The 15,712-nt window shown below is 36.1% G+C and overlaps 1 protein-coding gene across 1 annotated transcript in view; it reads left to right on the forward strand.

Annotated features, from left to right (window-relative positions):
- Positions 1-15,712, forward strand: part of LOC306878698 (transforming growth factor beta receptor type 3-like) — a 137,128-nt gene that overhangs the window by 42,147 nt on the left and 79,269 nt on the right. The window contains exon 3 of the mRNA XM_079431190.1: positions 4,337-4,524. Within this exon, the coding sequence (XP_079287316.1) occupies positions 4,337-4,524 (188 nt within the window). The remainder of the gene's footprint in view (positions 1-4,336; positions 4,525-15,712) is intronic.

Below are 15,712 nucleotides of genomic sequence, written 5' to 3' on the forward strand. Positions count from 1 at the left end.
TTCTTGATCCGCGTCTTCTCCCAAAATGGCTGTTCCTATTAGAGCACATCAAAGTGCAGTTTCCTTGCGCAAAGAATTGACGTCAAGGGTTATGTGAGCCCGAAAGAGCCTGCAAAAAGAAAAAAAACTCAGAAATTCAGAGGTCACTGCCGTTCAAAAGTTCGGGATCAGTAAGATGTTTTGTTTTTTTAAAGAAGTTTCTTATGCTCATCAAGGCTGTATCTATTTGAAAAAATGTAATTTTGTGAAATATTATTGCATTTTAAAATAACAGTTTTCTACTTTTAATATACTTTAAAATCTAATTTGTTCTTGTGAAGCAAAGCTGAATATTGAGCATCATTACTCAAGTCTTCAGTGTCACATGATCCTTCAGAAATCACTCTAATATGCTGATTTGTTATCAATGTTGAAAAAAAAAAAAAAAAAAAATTGCAGAAATACATTTTATTTTAAAGTATATTAAAATCCTATATCCAATATTTGGGTACCAATATTAAAAATTGCAATAATATTTCACAATATTACTTTTTTTTTGTATTTTTGATCAAATAAATACAGCCTTGATGAGCATGAGACTCTATTAAAAACGTTCAAAATCTTACAGACTCCAAACTTTTGAACGGCAGTGTTTTTGATCAAAAAGTAAATAAGTAATACTGTCAAATATAAAATCATTTAAAGTAACCGTTTTCTGTTTCAATATGCCTTAAAATAATTTTGTGATGGCAAAGCTGAATTTTCAGCAGCCATTACTCCAGTCTTCGATATCTCATGATCCTTTAGAAATCATTTGATATGCTAATTTGGTGCTTAAGAAACTTTAATTTCTTATTATCAATGCTGAAAGCAGTTGTACTGCTTAATATTTTTGTGGAAATATTTGATGAGCTGAAAGTTCAAAAGTGCATTTAATTGAAATAAAAATATTTCTTGCTGACCCCAAGGTTTTGAATGAAATTGAAAGAAAGAAGGAAAGAAAGAAAGAAAAGATTTCAGAAGACCTGGAATAGTCCATTTTGGCATTTATTTATTTATTTATTTATTTGTTTGTTTATGGTGCTTTCTGGTCATTTTGGAGCCCTGTCCTTGTTTACTTTCATTGTGTGGAAATAAGTGACCAGCATTTTCTTCAAAGGTGCACCTTTGTGTTCTATGCAAGAAAGTGAGTCAAAATCTGTCTTTACATAACACTCTGTTTACCTGAATACATGCATATGCCAATGTCTGAAGAGAGGAATCTCTCGCTCTTTCTCTCTCTCTTTCACTCTCTCTCACACACACACACACACACACACACACGATATAATAGTTTCCAAATGCTTCTCTGATCATTATCGCATTGTGGTTGTGTGTTTGTCATGTTGGAGCTGAAATGTGAGTGGTGTGTGTCCCTGTGGACAGAGAGAGACCTGCAGGAGAACTTAACCTCAAGCTTTCTCATGGGAGATCACATCCTCAGGAAAAGAGTTTGTGCGTTTATATGTGTCACTCAGGGTGGCTGAGGAATGTGAGCATTTGAGTTGCCATTTGTCAAAAAACCTTTTGTTTTGCAATCAAACAGACAGTCAGACACATTTATGAATATGATGACAAATCTCCAGTGGCCTCGTGGGAAGTGTCCTTTGGGTTATTTATGTGTTGGGACAAGATTAGTTGTGTGCATTATTTATTTATTTATTTATTTATTAATTTATTAATTGCATAAAAAATAAGAATGTAAATGCTCTTTGTATTTTCATCCAAATCCTCTTTTTGATAAATGTGTCATGCAGGAGCTACATTTAGTATACTAATGTGTAGGCTAAATTGATATTTATAGTGAAAATGAATGTGCAAAATCAAATTTAAAGTTGGGAAAAATTAACTGAAATTTTTTATGAGACATAAATATCACCAAAAAAATGTGTTTATTTGTCTATTTTTTATGTTCTCCAATTGTTAATAAATGATAAATTAATTATTTAATAATTTAGGCTTGACTTTAATTTAGTAGAAGCGTCAGTATTAGTATTGGCATTTTTATTTCCATATTCATTTAGAGATTATGTTTGGAGATGTAAAATATATTATGATTACAAATTTTAAGGTTAGAATTAATTACAAAAACCTGTGTGATTTTAATTAATAAGCACTTAAATTAATAATATATGAAAATTAGGGCATAGTTTTAAGTTGACCAATCAAAAGCTGGAAAATCCAGTTTTATTCCTTTTCAGTCTAAAATGAGCCAACACTTACTTAACTGCTCTGTACAAATTACATATAATTGTGATTTAAGCAAATTAAATATTATTATTACTAAAAAAACTGTCTTAGTTATTAGTACTAAAATGAATGCTTGAGTTTGCTAAAATTACTTAACATTAGTAGTAATAACTTTCTCTCTGTTTTTAGTTGGATCAGTTCATTTCATTTTATAAGATGCACAGTTTTACAGCGTAGTTCATTTTTAAATCAATTATCAGAATAGTTTTATGATACACTTTAAATGAAATACAATGAAACATTTCCCCACTGTATCCTTTTTCTTTAAAACTCATTGGAGACACACTGGCTTTACTGTCTGAGTCTGCTCATCTTTAGCGGCTGATGGGTAAATGCAATCATCCCATGGTCCTCCTCTTGGCAGGAGAGACATAAGCATAGCTGTAGGGACCTCTGTCTGCACGGTCAGCACCACACACACACACACACACACACACACTTACCCTCATGGGTCCTTCATCTACTAGATTTGGTTGCTGATTACCTTTGAGCTAGAGAGAAACATTCTTCATTCATCCTCTCCTGTGATCTTGCTGCCATTTGGCATGTCTGTGTTTAAAGTTGACCTTCAGCTGGAAGGTGCACATCTTATTAAAGCACAACCTAAACATAAATGTTGATCTAATGACCTGCAGCGAATTAGACCAGGCAAGTCTTGTGACCATTCGAAATGGAACTGCACCTTGAACCTATCGGCCATCATTTCAATGTATGTGCCAAGAGGGTCGTGTTAAACATTCTTCACCAAGGGCTGAACTGTATCATTAGGTGCTGTTATCTTCACAGAGTGCTTGTTTTTCTCCTCATTATTCCATGATCTCTTTCTGTGTTTTGTTTCAAGGTCATGGCTCGGAGCGTGTGCCTGTTCCGATTCTACGGTACAAACATATCACTGCTTGTTTCTGTGGTAACAGCTCCGCTGACCTCCTCGAATGTGGGCCAATTAGAGGAGTCTCTGACATAAGAGGGCACTACCGTGTACTTTTTGCTTTCTGAAAGTGATTAAGAGAATAAATCTTCTCATTTACGGAGAGAGAGAGAAGATTATAGAGACAGTAGAGGCTATTAAAGAGGACAGATGAGTAGAAAGAGTCTTGGAAATGAGAAGAAAGTATTTTATAGTCTAAAGCTTACAGTATTCTCTGGTACATGGTGTACTTTTTGCTCATTACCAAGACAATCATAATTGTAGTAATCCAGAAATTCTATACTATATCTTTTAATATATTTAGAAACTACTTTTACTAATACATATTATAATTATGTAATGATTATATAATGTAACTCTTATGTTCATCAAAGCTGCATTTGTTTAAAAATACAATAAAAACAGTAATGTTGAAAAATATTATTACAACTATGTATACAACTCAAAATGTATTTTATTTTAATATATTTAAAAAAGTAATTTATTTCTGTAATGTTTCAATGATCCAATAAGACATAAATGTTCACACACACACACGCATGTTGGTTTTTGTGGTTTATGGGGACTCTCCATAGGCGTAATGGTTTTTATACTGAACAAACTGTGTGTGCTATTGCCCTACACCAACCCTACACCTAAACTTAGCCCTCACAGGAAACTTTTTTCAAAAAAACACCATTTAGTATGTTTTTTAAGCCTTTTGAATTACGGGGACATAGGCAGTGTCCTCATAAACCACCTTCATATTGTAATACCTCTGTTATACCCATGTCATTATACAAATTTGTGTCCTCATAAACCACATAAACATGCACACACACACACACACACACACACACATATATACAGTGCCCTCCAAAAGTATTGGAACAGTAAGGCCAATTCCTTTATTTTTGCTGTAGACTGTAAACATTTGGGTTTGACATCAAAAGATGAATATGAGATGAGAGATTAACATTTCAGCTTTTATTTACAGGTATTTTCATCTGGATCTGATACACAACTTAGAAGATAGCACCTTTTGTTTGAACCCATTTGTTTGATATGATTTAAATACTGAAATGCTATCTTTATGCAGGATAATGATGCAGAATGTGTGTTTATTTTTAATGTTCATGCCATGTTTTGTATTATTTGCAGGTCCATTGTCTCGGAGCCCTTGTGAACTTTTGCCAGTTGGGGTGGGTCACCCGGTTCAGGCCATGTTAAAGAGTTTCACTGCACTATCAGGCTGCGCTAGTAGAGGAACCACCAGCCTCCCTCAGGAGGTGCACATTGTTAACCTACGAAGGGGCAATGCACAAGGAGACAGAGAGAAACCAGCAGAGGTGAGATTCATTCACCACTAGACCTTTACCACACCTCTAATACAGCAAAGGGTCCTTATGTGCACTGAAAAGCCTTGTTATATGCATCCAATAGCTTGTCTCAGTCGTGTCATAATTAAGCATTATAACATGAAGTGGATGCAAAACAAGAATAGTAGCATGACCCCAGATGCTCTCATGCTTTCATGCCGCAGTTTTGAAAAGTACATAAAAATGTAAATCAGAGAAAACCCCAAAACATTGTTATAAAAATAAGTTTCAGTATCAGTCTCTTGTGCATTAATTTAAATTAATAAAACAGTAAGGAAAAAAAACATTTTCATTATAATCAATGTTGAAAATGGTTGTCTGCTTAATATTTTGTGGAAACAGTGATACCTTTTTTTTAATTTTTTGAAGTTGTTTCCCAAATTTACTAAATTCATAATTAGAGATCGACCGATATATCGATTTACCAATATTTTCCCGATATTTAAGCATTTTTCCATAATCGGATATCGGTTTTGTAATATCGGATTCACCGATAAACACCGCCATCTTGTGGGTGTTTTGAGAATTGCGCGCAGGATCGCAATTGCAGCGCATCTGAGGGGAGACGTGACAACAACAACGGCGTGCAGGTACTTGATTTGCTGTAGTTAGTAAACTATTTAATATTACAGGCATTAATGCACAAATTAGATGTATTACATAAATGCCTGATATGTAGTTTATGCAACTTGGCTCTAAGAAATATGATAAATAAGATACTCTGTCAAGCCCTGTCCCTATAAAGATATAACTTTGCCTGAAATAACACAGCCATGAATTAGCGCATGTTGGAAATAAAAGCGCAGAATTGAATTCTCTCTCTGTGGTCTAGTCTCGTGAAGTCGGAGTCAAGTAGATAATCCGTCAAGTCCTCTCCCAATAAAGACGTAACTTTGCATGAATTAAATAATACAGCCATGAATGATTGCATGTTGGAAATAAAAGCATTGAATTTAATTCTCTCTCTGTTGTCTATATGCTCATCATTAGTCTTGTGAAGCAGCTTTCATATTGCAGTTCACTCAGCGGTTGATGCTCAAGAAATGCTCCAGCACGGCCACCGCATGTAACTTTTAACAAGATTCACTTTTTTGAAGAACCCTAAATTGTATTAACACTTACTATATAACCATTATTTAGTTTATAAACATCTAAATTAATACAACTCCTTTTATATTTTCTCCATTTGAAAACATTAGACTTTCTAGGTTTATTTTGCTTACTGCTAATATTAGTGTTGCTGCTAAAGCTTTTTAAAAATAAAATGTTTTTATTGTTGTAATACGAAGATTAAATTTAACATGACAGGGCTCTAGACTGCGACCAAAATGGAAATTTTTTGCGAGTTAAAATTTGACGTGGTCGCACTGCCTCGTCTGCGCTGCTCCAAAGCGTCTGCTTCATACAGCGCGCGCTGCCAGCCGCAGCACATTGTAGCAGGAGTCAGATTTCACATGAAGATCACATGAAGAGAGGCGCTTTCAGTGCGAGCGCTTCGTGGGTAGAGCCTGGTTTATACTCGCTGCGTCAGCGCGAGCGCGAAGGTTCCCAGTAAAGAGTTAATTTGCAAAAATCGATAAAAGGCACTTTAAAAAAAAGAGGTAATTGCTGTGCATTATTCTCCACATATAGCGCGATCTGAACCCTTAACATCTTTTGTCAAAAAAGACGGTATTGTCCACTTTCAAGACATCGCTAGTTCAAGTTTTACTGCAGAAGCCGACAAGCGCCCATGTTGTTTTTGAACAGAAGCTGATAAGTCCATTTTATCGAGGGAAAAGCTCTGTGTATTGCGTGTAATCACATCCATACAGTTTATGATCACAACACCAACAGTTATCTGCTTTTGCTATAAAACAAACTTTTAATATGTAAAAAAAAAAACATACTTTCAATGAACTTTAATTTTGCAAATTACCTGTATTTAAGTTATTATTACTTAATCAAAACAACCCAACCAATGATTAATATTGCTTGGAATGCGCAATAAAATTTTATAGAGTTATCAGTTTTTGCAAATGATCTCTTCATACATACATATGTATATATATATATATTAGTGCTGTCAATCGATTAAAAAATTTAACTAATTAATCACAATTTTTTCCTGAAATTAATCGCGATTAATCCCACCTAACATTAAACTTTTTAAATCTACTTTTATATTGCAATAATTTCACATTTATTCTTCAAATTAATGTAGAAACAACATAAAGACGGTATATTTTTAATATTTGATTAATGGCATCTTTTTAATGAATGAAGGCCAGTATCACTGACACCAATATTGATGTCTCTATAAAATAATATTTTTTTCTCTAATATTTAAGCATTGACTATTGCCATTCAACATTACAGTATAATTGAGAGCCATCAATTTTAATATTTATTAGACTTTAATAAAAATAACTTCTAATTTAAGTGAACTTTAAACAATTTTCTCATAAACACAGTATAACCAATGTCATATTTAGCTACCTATGCCCTTCAGCAAGTAGGAAATATACAGAAATTGAATAAAGTTATCAAACACTAAATTCTAAATTAAATACAGATGAGTCCTTAAAGCTATAAAGTTATTGATTTCCTTTTTTTTTTTTTGTTCTTTGATGAACAGACATCACAGCAGCTGGGTTAATAGGTTATTTTGGCTGCTTTTTCTTTAAGAGCTGCCGAGGCGGATCTGACACGCATCGTGTTTTCTCTCAACTCACTTTACATTTTCTGACCCACTTCAGGTCTTAAAGTCTCTATTAATGATCTGACGAGTGTGTTAGATGAGTGAGAAAGTGCAGGACAGTTTTGAAAACCATTTCAGAGACATGTTCTTAAATGTGACTCATATATTTCACGCAAGCACAGTTTTAAGGCAGTTTTAATCACCTTCATGACTTAACTGACCACGACATTGCATGCACATCGTTTCTTTCACGCTTTGATATGAAATGATAAAGGCTACAGCATGCGGCAGCGCCTTTGTTCAGTACAGTACAGTTTCCGCGCTCCTTTGACTCACGCCTGACGCTGAAGTGAAGTTGAAGCACGCGTCTGAAACATCTCCTATTTGGAATGCTCGTAAAGACGTTCTGTGACTAAATTAGCAAGAAAAAAGAGACAGAGGCAGCAGTTGTGAGTGGGGTGGCCAACACTAGCCCCGCCCCTGTGTTAACGCCGTTAAATATTTTTAACGCGTTAAACTGAAAAATTTAATCACCAGCGTTAACGCGCTAATTTTGACAGCACTAATAAATATATATATAAATATATATATATATATATATATATATATATATATATATATATATATATATATATATATATATATATATATATACACACACATATACACACACACTCTCACCGGCCACTTTATTAGGTACACCTGTTCAATTGCTTGGTAATCACATGGCACAACTCAATGCATTTAGGCATCTAGATGTGGTGAAGATGACTTGCTGAAGTTCAAACCGAGCATCAGAATGGGGAAGAAAGGGGATTTAAGTGACTTTGAACGTGGAATGGTTGTTGGTGCCAGACGGGCTGGTCCGAGTATTTCAAAAACTGCTGATCTACTGGGATTTTCACACACAACCATCTCTAGAGTTTACAGAGAATGGTCCGAAAAAGAGAAAATATTCAGTGAGCGGCAGTTATGTGGACGAAAATGCCTTGTTGATGTCAGAGGAGAATGGGCAGACTGGTTAGAGATGATAGAAAGGCAACAGTAACTCAAATAACCAATCGTTACAACCAAGGTATGCAGAATACCATCTCTGAACGCACAACACGTCGAACCCTGAAGCAGATGGGCTATAGCAGCAGAAGACCACACTGGGTGCCGCTCCTGTCAGCTAAGAACAGGAAACAGAGGCTACTGTTCGCACAGGCTCACCAAAATTGGACAATAGAAGATTGGAAAAACTTTGCCTGGTCTGATGAGTCTCGATTTCTGCTGCGACATTCAGATGGTAGGGTCAGAATTTGGCTTAAAGAACATGAAAGCATGGATCCATCTTGCCTTTTCTCAATGGTTCAGGCTGGTGGTGGTGGTGTAATGGTGTGGGGGATATTTTCTTGGCACACTTTGGACCCCTTAGTACCAATTGAGCATCGTTTAAACGCCACAGCCTACCCGAGTATTGTTGCTGACCATGTCCATCCCTTTATGACTACAGTGTACCCATCCTCTGATGGCTACTTCCAGCAGGATAATGCACCATGTCACAAAGCTCAAATCATCTCAGACTGGTTTCTTGAACATGACAATGAGTTCACTTTACTCAAATGGCCTCCACAGTCACCAGATCTCAATCCAATAGAGCACCTTTGGGATGTGGTGGAACGGGAGATTCGCATCATGGATGTGCAGCCGACAAATCTGCAGCAACTGCATGATGCTATCATGTCAATATGGACCAAAATCTCAGAGGAATGTTTCCAACACCTTGTTGAATCTATGCCACAAAGAATTAAGGCAGTTCTGAAGGCAAAAGGTGGTCCAACCCAGTACTAGCAAGGTGTACCTAATAAAGTGGCCAGTGAGTGTGTGTGTGTATGTGTGTGTGTATATATATATATATATATATATATATATATATATATATATATATATATATATATATATGTGTGTGTGTGTGTGTGTGTGTGTGTGTGTGTGTGTATGTGTATGTATTTTTGTATGTTTTTATTTTTTTTAATATTAATAATTTTTTTAATGGGTGGCTTGACTAAATTTTAATCATTTTAAAAGTACTATAACCTTAGCAGTTGTTTCCTTCAGTATTTCCAAAATGGATGTTGAGGGCTTCATGTGAGCACTATTTAGATTGTTCAAATAGCAATTTCACTGTTCAAGTTCATTTGATTTGTATAGCACATTTACAACAGCCACTCGGCTGACCAAAGTGCTTTACAGGAGAGTAAATTATAAAAACATACACAGAAAACAAGCCAGATAAAAAGAACAACCCATTTTGAAATTAAAGTAACACAGCAATCAATACACCAAGGAAAACAAGTAGGTTTACTTAAAAACAGACAGGGAAGGGGCCATTCTAATCTCTAAAGGCAGGGTATTCCAAAGTCGTGGCCCTGCCACCGCAAATGCACGCTCCCCTCTACGCTTAAGTCTAACACTGTTGTGAAACATCAAACCACTAAAACCTGGAAACGAAGAGTTGTATAAATGGCTTCTTGGCAGAGCTGTTCCTTGCAGGTTTCACTTGCAATGATGAAGTGGGTTTAAACATACTTGGATTTTGATTTTGGCTGAGGTGTGGTGATTTGGCTGGGTTGTGAAGTTGTTAGTTCTCTTGTTAGTTGGTGGGGGTGTTGTAGAAACAGCGTGGGGTGCATCCACAGGGTTAGCGTATGAATTGATGTTGTAATCGACTATTTGGCCGAGAGCACTGCTGACTCTAGATGTTCGCAACAAGATGGTGCAATCTTGTGTTTGCGTTATCATTCCTGTAGTTACAGCCTTTTTTTCAAGCACATGCACAAAAACAGACTCTGGTTCACAAAATAGTGAGATAAGATTCTGATATGAACCTTTTCTACCCAATGTGTACGTTTTTCTAGTCTTATTAGAAGCCATGCAGTGGATATGGAAAGAAAATATGTACTTGGAGAAAGATTGGCCTTCAAGTTTTCAGCCCTCACATATCCCAAGAAAAACACCATTGGGCCTCAGGAAAGTTGGGGTAAGTTTTGGAAGCTCTGTCTGGACTTTTGTGAGCGAAAAGGGAGTAAGAAAGAGGGAGTGAGAAGGGCCAGAAGAAGAAAGAAAGACCGTAAGAGTGCAAATGGGTGCAGTTGTCGGGCACTGTCAGCCACGCGGATCGAGAAAGGCTCTTTCTCCTTTCTGAACTTTGTGTGGTTTGGACTTACAGCTTTATTGAAATACAATATCAGTCCCTGTTGACACAGACAATGGTGGCTTTAAACCGCCTCGCTTTTACTGTCGTGTGTTTTTTGCATCAGGGAGCTAGTATCACTCAACTGGGTCGGCTCAGACAAAAAGCTCTCTTCATCGCCCCTGCCAGGGTTCAAAGCCCCCTCGGATTTTACTCCGTGGCGCTCCATTAGACTGCCGCTCATATCCATAACGTGTACTGTGTGCCCTCATGCATTGTAATCAGGATCGCTGCAAGTGGTTGTTGTTCCCTCCACCCTGAGAGACAGGAAGCAGAAGAAAAGCGCTCTGGCCAAAGCACAGGAGCGGAGTGCTGTAAACATCCGTGCCAGAGAGATCAGATTGTTGTTGGTGGCTTCAGTGTGTGAAACAAAAGCCTGAGGAATGCTATCTGACATATCTCAGAAGAGTAAGCAACACAGGGAGAGAAAGAGAGGGAGATAGAGAGAGAGAGAGCTTTTGTTTGCAAGTTGTCAATCCCAAAGTCTTTTGCAAACAAAAGTTAAGTGTTTGATAAAAAACATAAATGCTTTTATATGCAAAATTCACTCCATTCATCAGCCAGCTGCTTGTAATTCACCATAGTCCACAATCTCATGCTCAATTTGTGTCTCAAAGAAGTCATTCAGTCATTATTTTTATGTTTCTAGTGTTTAAAATTAAGACTCACCAAGCACCAAGTGCAGTGGAGAGGAAATAACATTAAAACTACTTGCCAGTATTAGGAGCTATAATGTTTATCAAGTTTATCTCAAGAACTCCATGTGGTGATGCATACTATATGTGGAATATTCATCAAATTAAGCCACTAAAAAGAGAATATGAGGAGCAAATTCAGATCTTAATGTTTTCTACTGAGCCTTAGAATGGCTCATTACTGTTTATCACCAATATTCTAGAATATTTTTTTTTTTTAAATGTTTTTGGAAAAGTCACCAAAAAAAAAAAAGTTTTTGGAAAAGTCACAAAAGCCTATAAATTGGCTATTTACACTACCGTTTAACAGTTGAGTTTCAGTATGATTGTTTATTTGAAAGAAAATAATACTTTTATTCAGCAAGGATGCATTAAATTGATCCAAATTGACAGTAAAGACACTGCTATAAAAATTCATTTAAAATAAATCATGTTCTTTTGAATATTCTATTCATCAGAGATGATGAAAAAACAGCACAATTGTTTTCAACTTTCAATTGATAATAAGAATTCTTTTATTGAGCGCCAAATCAGCAGAATGATTTCTGAAGGATCATGGTAACTGGAGTAATGGCTGCTGAAAATTCAGCTTTGCCATCACAGAAATAAATTACATTTTAAAATGTATTACCATAGATGCAGTTATTTTAAATTGCAATAATATTTCACAATATTACTGTTTTTATTTATTTATTAATAAATGCAGCCTTGGTGAGCATAAGAAACTTATTTCCAAATCTTGGAATGGTCTGAGCCAATAGCCTAATGGGCAATGAATCCTATCAAAAAAAATAAAAATAATAATGAATATAAAAAAAACTTTCTGACCTTAAACTTTTCAACTGTAATGTACAAAACTGCTTTGTATAAATATAATGGCAACAACAATAACAATATTAATGAATATTCATAAAATGTTTAAAATGCATATATTACAAACATTTAGTTTAAGGATCATGTAGTTATTGTATAAAATAAAATACATTAATACAAATATTAAAGAATGGTTCTGCATATCAGATATTATTAAAAAGCCAGTATTGACTGATCTCAAGTCTGTAATATTGTGGATTAGCTGTCTGGGTAGGGTACAGTGCCCAAAACCACTCTAAAACCAGCAAACTAGTTCAGCCTGACCTGGCTGGGAGACCAGCTTTTTCAGCAGGATTTCTGTAAACGTCTCTAGGCGATTGATCCAAACACCGGTCCTCTCATGGAGAAACTCCAGCACGTCTGATAGCATGACTCTTCTGTGCACGAGCACCATGAGTCACTGATCATGCTTTTGGATCCCATCCTCTAAATGTGCTTGGTCAGGACTTTGCAATGGCCTGAAACCATGTGCTGGAGATGTGTGAAAATCAACATGTCTAAACTAGCCATTAGGATTCCAGCAGCCTACGGCTAAAAGCGAATCGGAGCTCTGGCAATGATGAATGAGACATGTCATTTTCTGCTATGCTATAATGCCATTAGCCTTTCGTTTTTGTTGGCAAATGGCTAAAGAGCTCAGTTCCCTATGATGCCATTGTTGTGGGTTTGTATCAGTATCTTGGTAACAGATTTGCAATTTTTTTGTACTATTTGCACATATCTGGCTAACTGTTGAATAGGGGCCAGGACTGCGTTTACTCAGCACATTCTAAGTCCTTGTTGGAGTCCTGACTGCAATATGTCTTGGTTCGTTTTTCTTGTGCAAATTTCTTATGCAAATTTTTCTTCATTTAGTGGAAGAAAGAGTATAATATGTATAACACAAATAATACAAAGCAAAAGCTAACTTGCCAAGTACAAATGCTAACAAATTTAAATGACAAGTTTCCATGTAGTTCCCTAAAATATATAATAAGTTGGTGGAAGGTTATTTTGGTGCCACTAGTGGCAGCACACGGAATTACAAAAATAAAGAAAATTTAACCTGCATGTATGAAGAAATGGCTTATTTAAAGTTATTTCTATGCATGAAACTGGAGAAAGTATTTGAACATCCAAAAAATCATACACTTTGCCTTAAAAAAAAATTTATACACTTTGTGCGTTGTGCAAATGAGTGGATTTTAAGCTTTCCCTTAAACCTTATGAAGTTTTGTCTACACACAGGAAGATAAGACTGTTCCTTTCACCGCATTCCAAGCCACAGATATTTCAAAGACCTCTCCAGATATTGTGTTCAGCGATTGGAAGGGAAGATTAAGGATGCACTGAACAAAAGAATCATGACAGCTGTTGATGTACACACATCCACAATAGGGATCTGTACTATCTGAGGGACCAAGGATCAGAATATAATCACGCAAGCACATTTGGAAACTATAGGAACAGGATGTTATAATGCACTTTCACAAATTTTGATGTTCGTCTTTAGCTGTGTGCTAATGTACACTGCAAAAATATTTTAACATACTGCATTTTGAATTTTTTTTAAGTAATAAATAAGTCAACATATGTAAAACAACACAAATTTACTTGTTTAATAAAACTTGTTTTCAGAAAATACACCTTGATTAAGGATTCACAACAATGGGTATTTAATTGTGTATGCACATTTTCCCAATTTTTTTATTTAGATTATCTTTGCTCTTATCCAACGGTATCTTTAAAAAAAAAAAAAACTGTTACCATAGAATAATATATCAGGTTAATGGTATCATAATTTAATAACACTGTTAAATGTGTTGTTTAGCAAAATTAATTTGATTTGTTTGGATGGATAAATTCACTTTTAACATTCAAAATGGTTGATTTTAGTTTTTAATCTTTTACTATATAAATAGTATAATATCAGCCATAACCAGTCTTACTTAGTGTTATTTATGTACTGTTTTATTCATGTTTTGAATTGGCTTTTATTTTTATATTTTCAATTTTCAATGTAATCCGTTGAAGTTTTATTCATTTTATGTGCTTTTGTCATGTTTAATATATTTTTTAAATATTTCTATTTAGTTTTTTTTTTTGTTTCAGCTTTAGTTTTTAGTAATTTTAACTTCAACTTATTTTATTTCAGTTAGCTGCAAAGGCATTTCTGATAGTTAGGTTTTTCAGTGCAATTTCATTTCGGTGCATCCCTAATCTTGACATTTACTGACATTTTTTTAAGCATTAACTTGAACTGTATTGTAATAGATTTATGCTATTACTAAAAGAAGAAACAGATTAAAATCTTAGCCAATTTTACTCTGCACATGACTTGGATGGAAGACAAACGTATTTAAAAACTATTAAGATTTCCTTTTTTTGACACAGTGTAGCTGTGTGTCCAAAGTGACCTTTGTGGTCGGATGTTTCCTTTAAAAACCATGACTCCAGTTACTGGTCTCAAATTCAGCTTGTGTGGCTCGGAAACCAGTAAACAATAACGTCCCAAAGGGAAACCGTAGGGTCATTCTAATGGTTCAATTCTAAGAAGGCACTCATTTACTTAATATATGCTTCTCACCCTGGTTGAAGTTCATGTTTTTGTCCATTGTGGTCCTCTTCAAGATAAAAAAAAAATGCATTGTCTTGCTAATCACACAGAATGCTGAGCCCAAGCAATTTCTTCCTTCCTTAGGGACTGCAGACTTTAGAAGTGTTCTAATGTCATGCAAGACTATTTGTCCTTGACACGTTTTTGCGGCCGTGAGCGCTGCATTTCTTATGGTTTACATATGAACCTCTCTGGACTATTTGTTTTGGACTGCTTCCAGATGTTCTCTATTTCACTGCGGGGCCGTGTGCTTGGCGTGTACAGTATTTGTTGGCTTGCTTCACCGTGCTAATGAAGGAGTGCTGGGTTACCCGGCACGCCAAAAATTTCCTCACCAGTTATATTTAAGAGATTTTATGTATTGCCGAAACTCGACTCTGTCCTGACACCCTAGCTCAGTGTCTCTCAGGCCTTGTTCACCTGTGTGGTCCCTGGCTGGATGGTAGGAGGACAGATAAATCTGTCTGTCCGTGACTCCTTGGCGTCACAGAGGAGGTTTGGAAGGGGCTCCTTCCAAACCAGATTGTGGGGTCACGGCTGTGGGAGAGAGAGTTTGGCCCTATTTCTTTTTCCACTTAAATGGAGAAAGATAAGCACCCAAGGGCATCTGGCTGAATCACATTGAGCCTTGACATTAACAACCACCTACCTGGGGCACTGGCACAGATGTGGCCTTCTGGATTCACACACCCACACTTAAATCACATTTAAAAGGACAACCAAAACCTCCTCCTCTCTTTTTTTCACAGATAAACACATACACACTCACACACACACACACTGTCCTTCAATTCTAATCCAGCATGGAGACTGTGGCAGGGTCGTGTTTCATGTGTCCAGGCGCCACCGGCCTTCAGCGACAGATGGATCAGATCCTCCAAGACATAAACAATTCAGCGAAGCCCTGATTTACTGCTCCCAAACACAATGTTGAAAACCTAGAGGGGCGATAGGGTTACTGGCCAACTTGGTTCGGCCAACTAGCGGGACTTGTCCGTAAATGCACTATGAACCATTATAGGATGCGCTCTGCTTTGCAAAGGTAATTAACAGAACTGATAACTAATGAAGGCTAAAAC

The sequence above is a fragment of the Barbus barbus genome (genome assembly GCF_936440315.1).
Source record: "Barbus barbus genome assembly, chromosome: 13".
In the NCBI taxonomy this organism is placed as follows: Eukaryota; Metazoa; Chordata; class Actinopteri; order Cypriniformes; family Cyprinidae; genus Barbus; species Barbus barbus.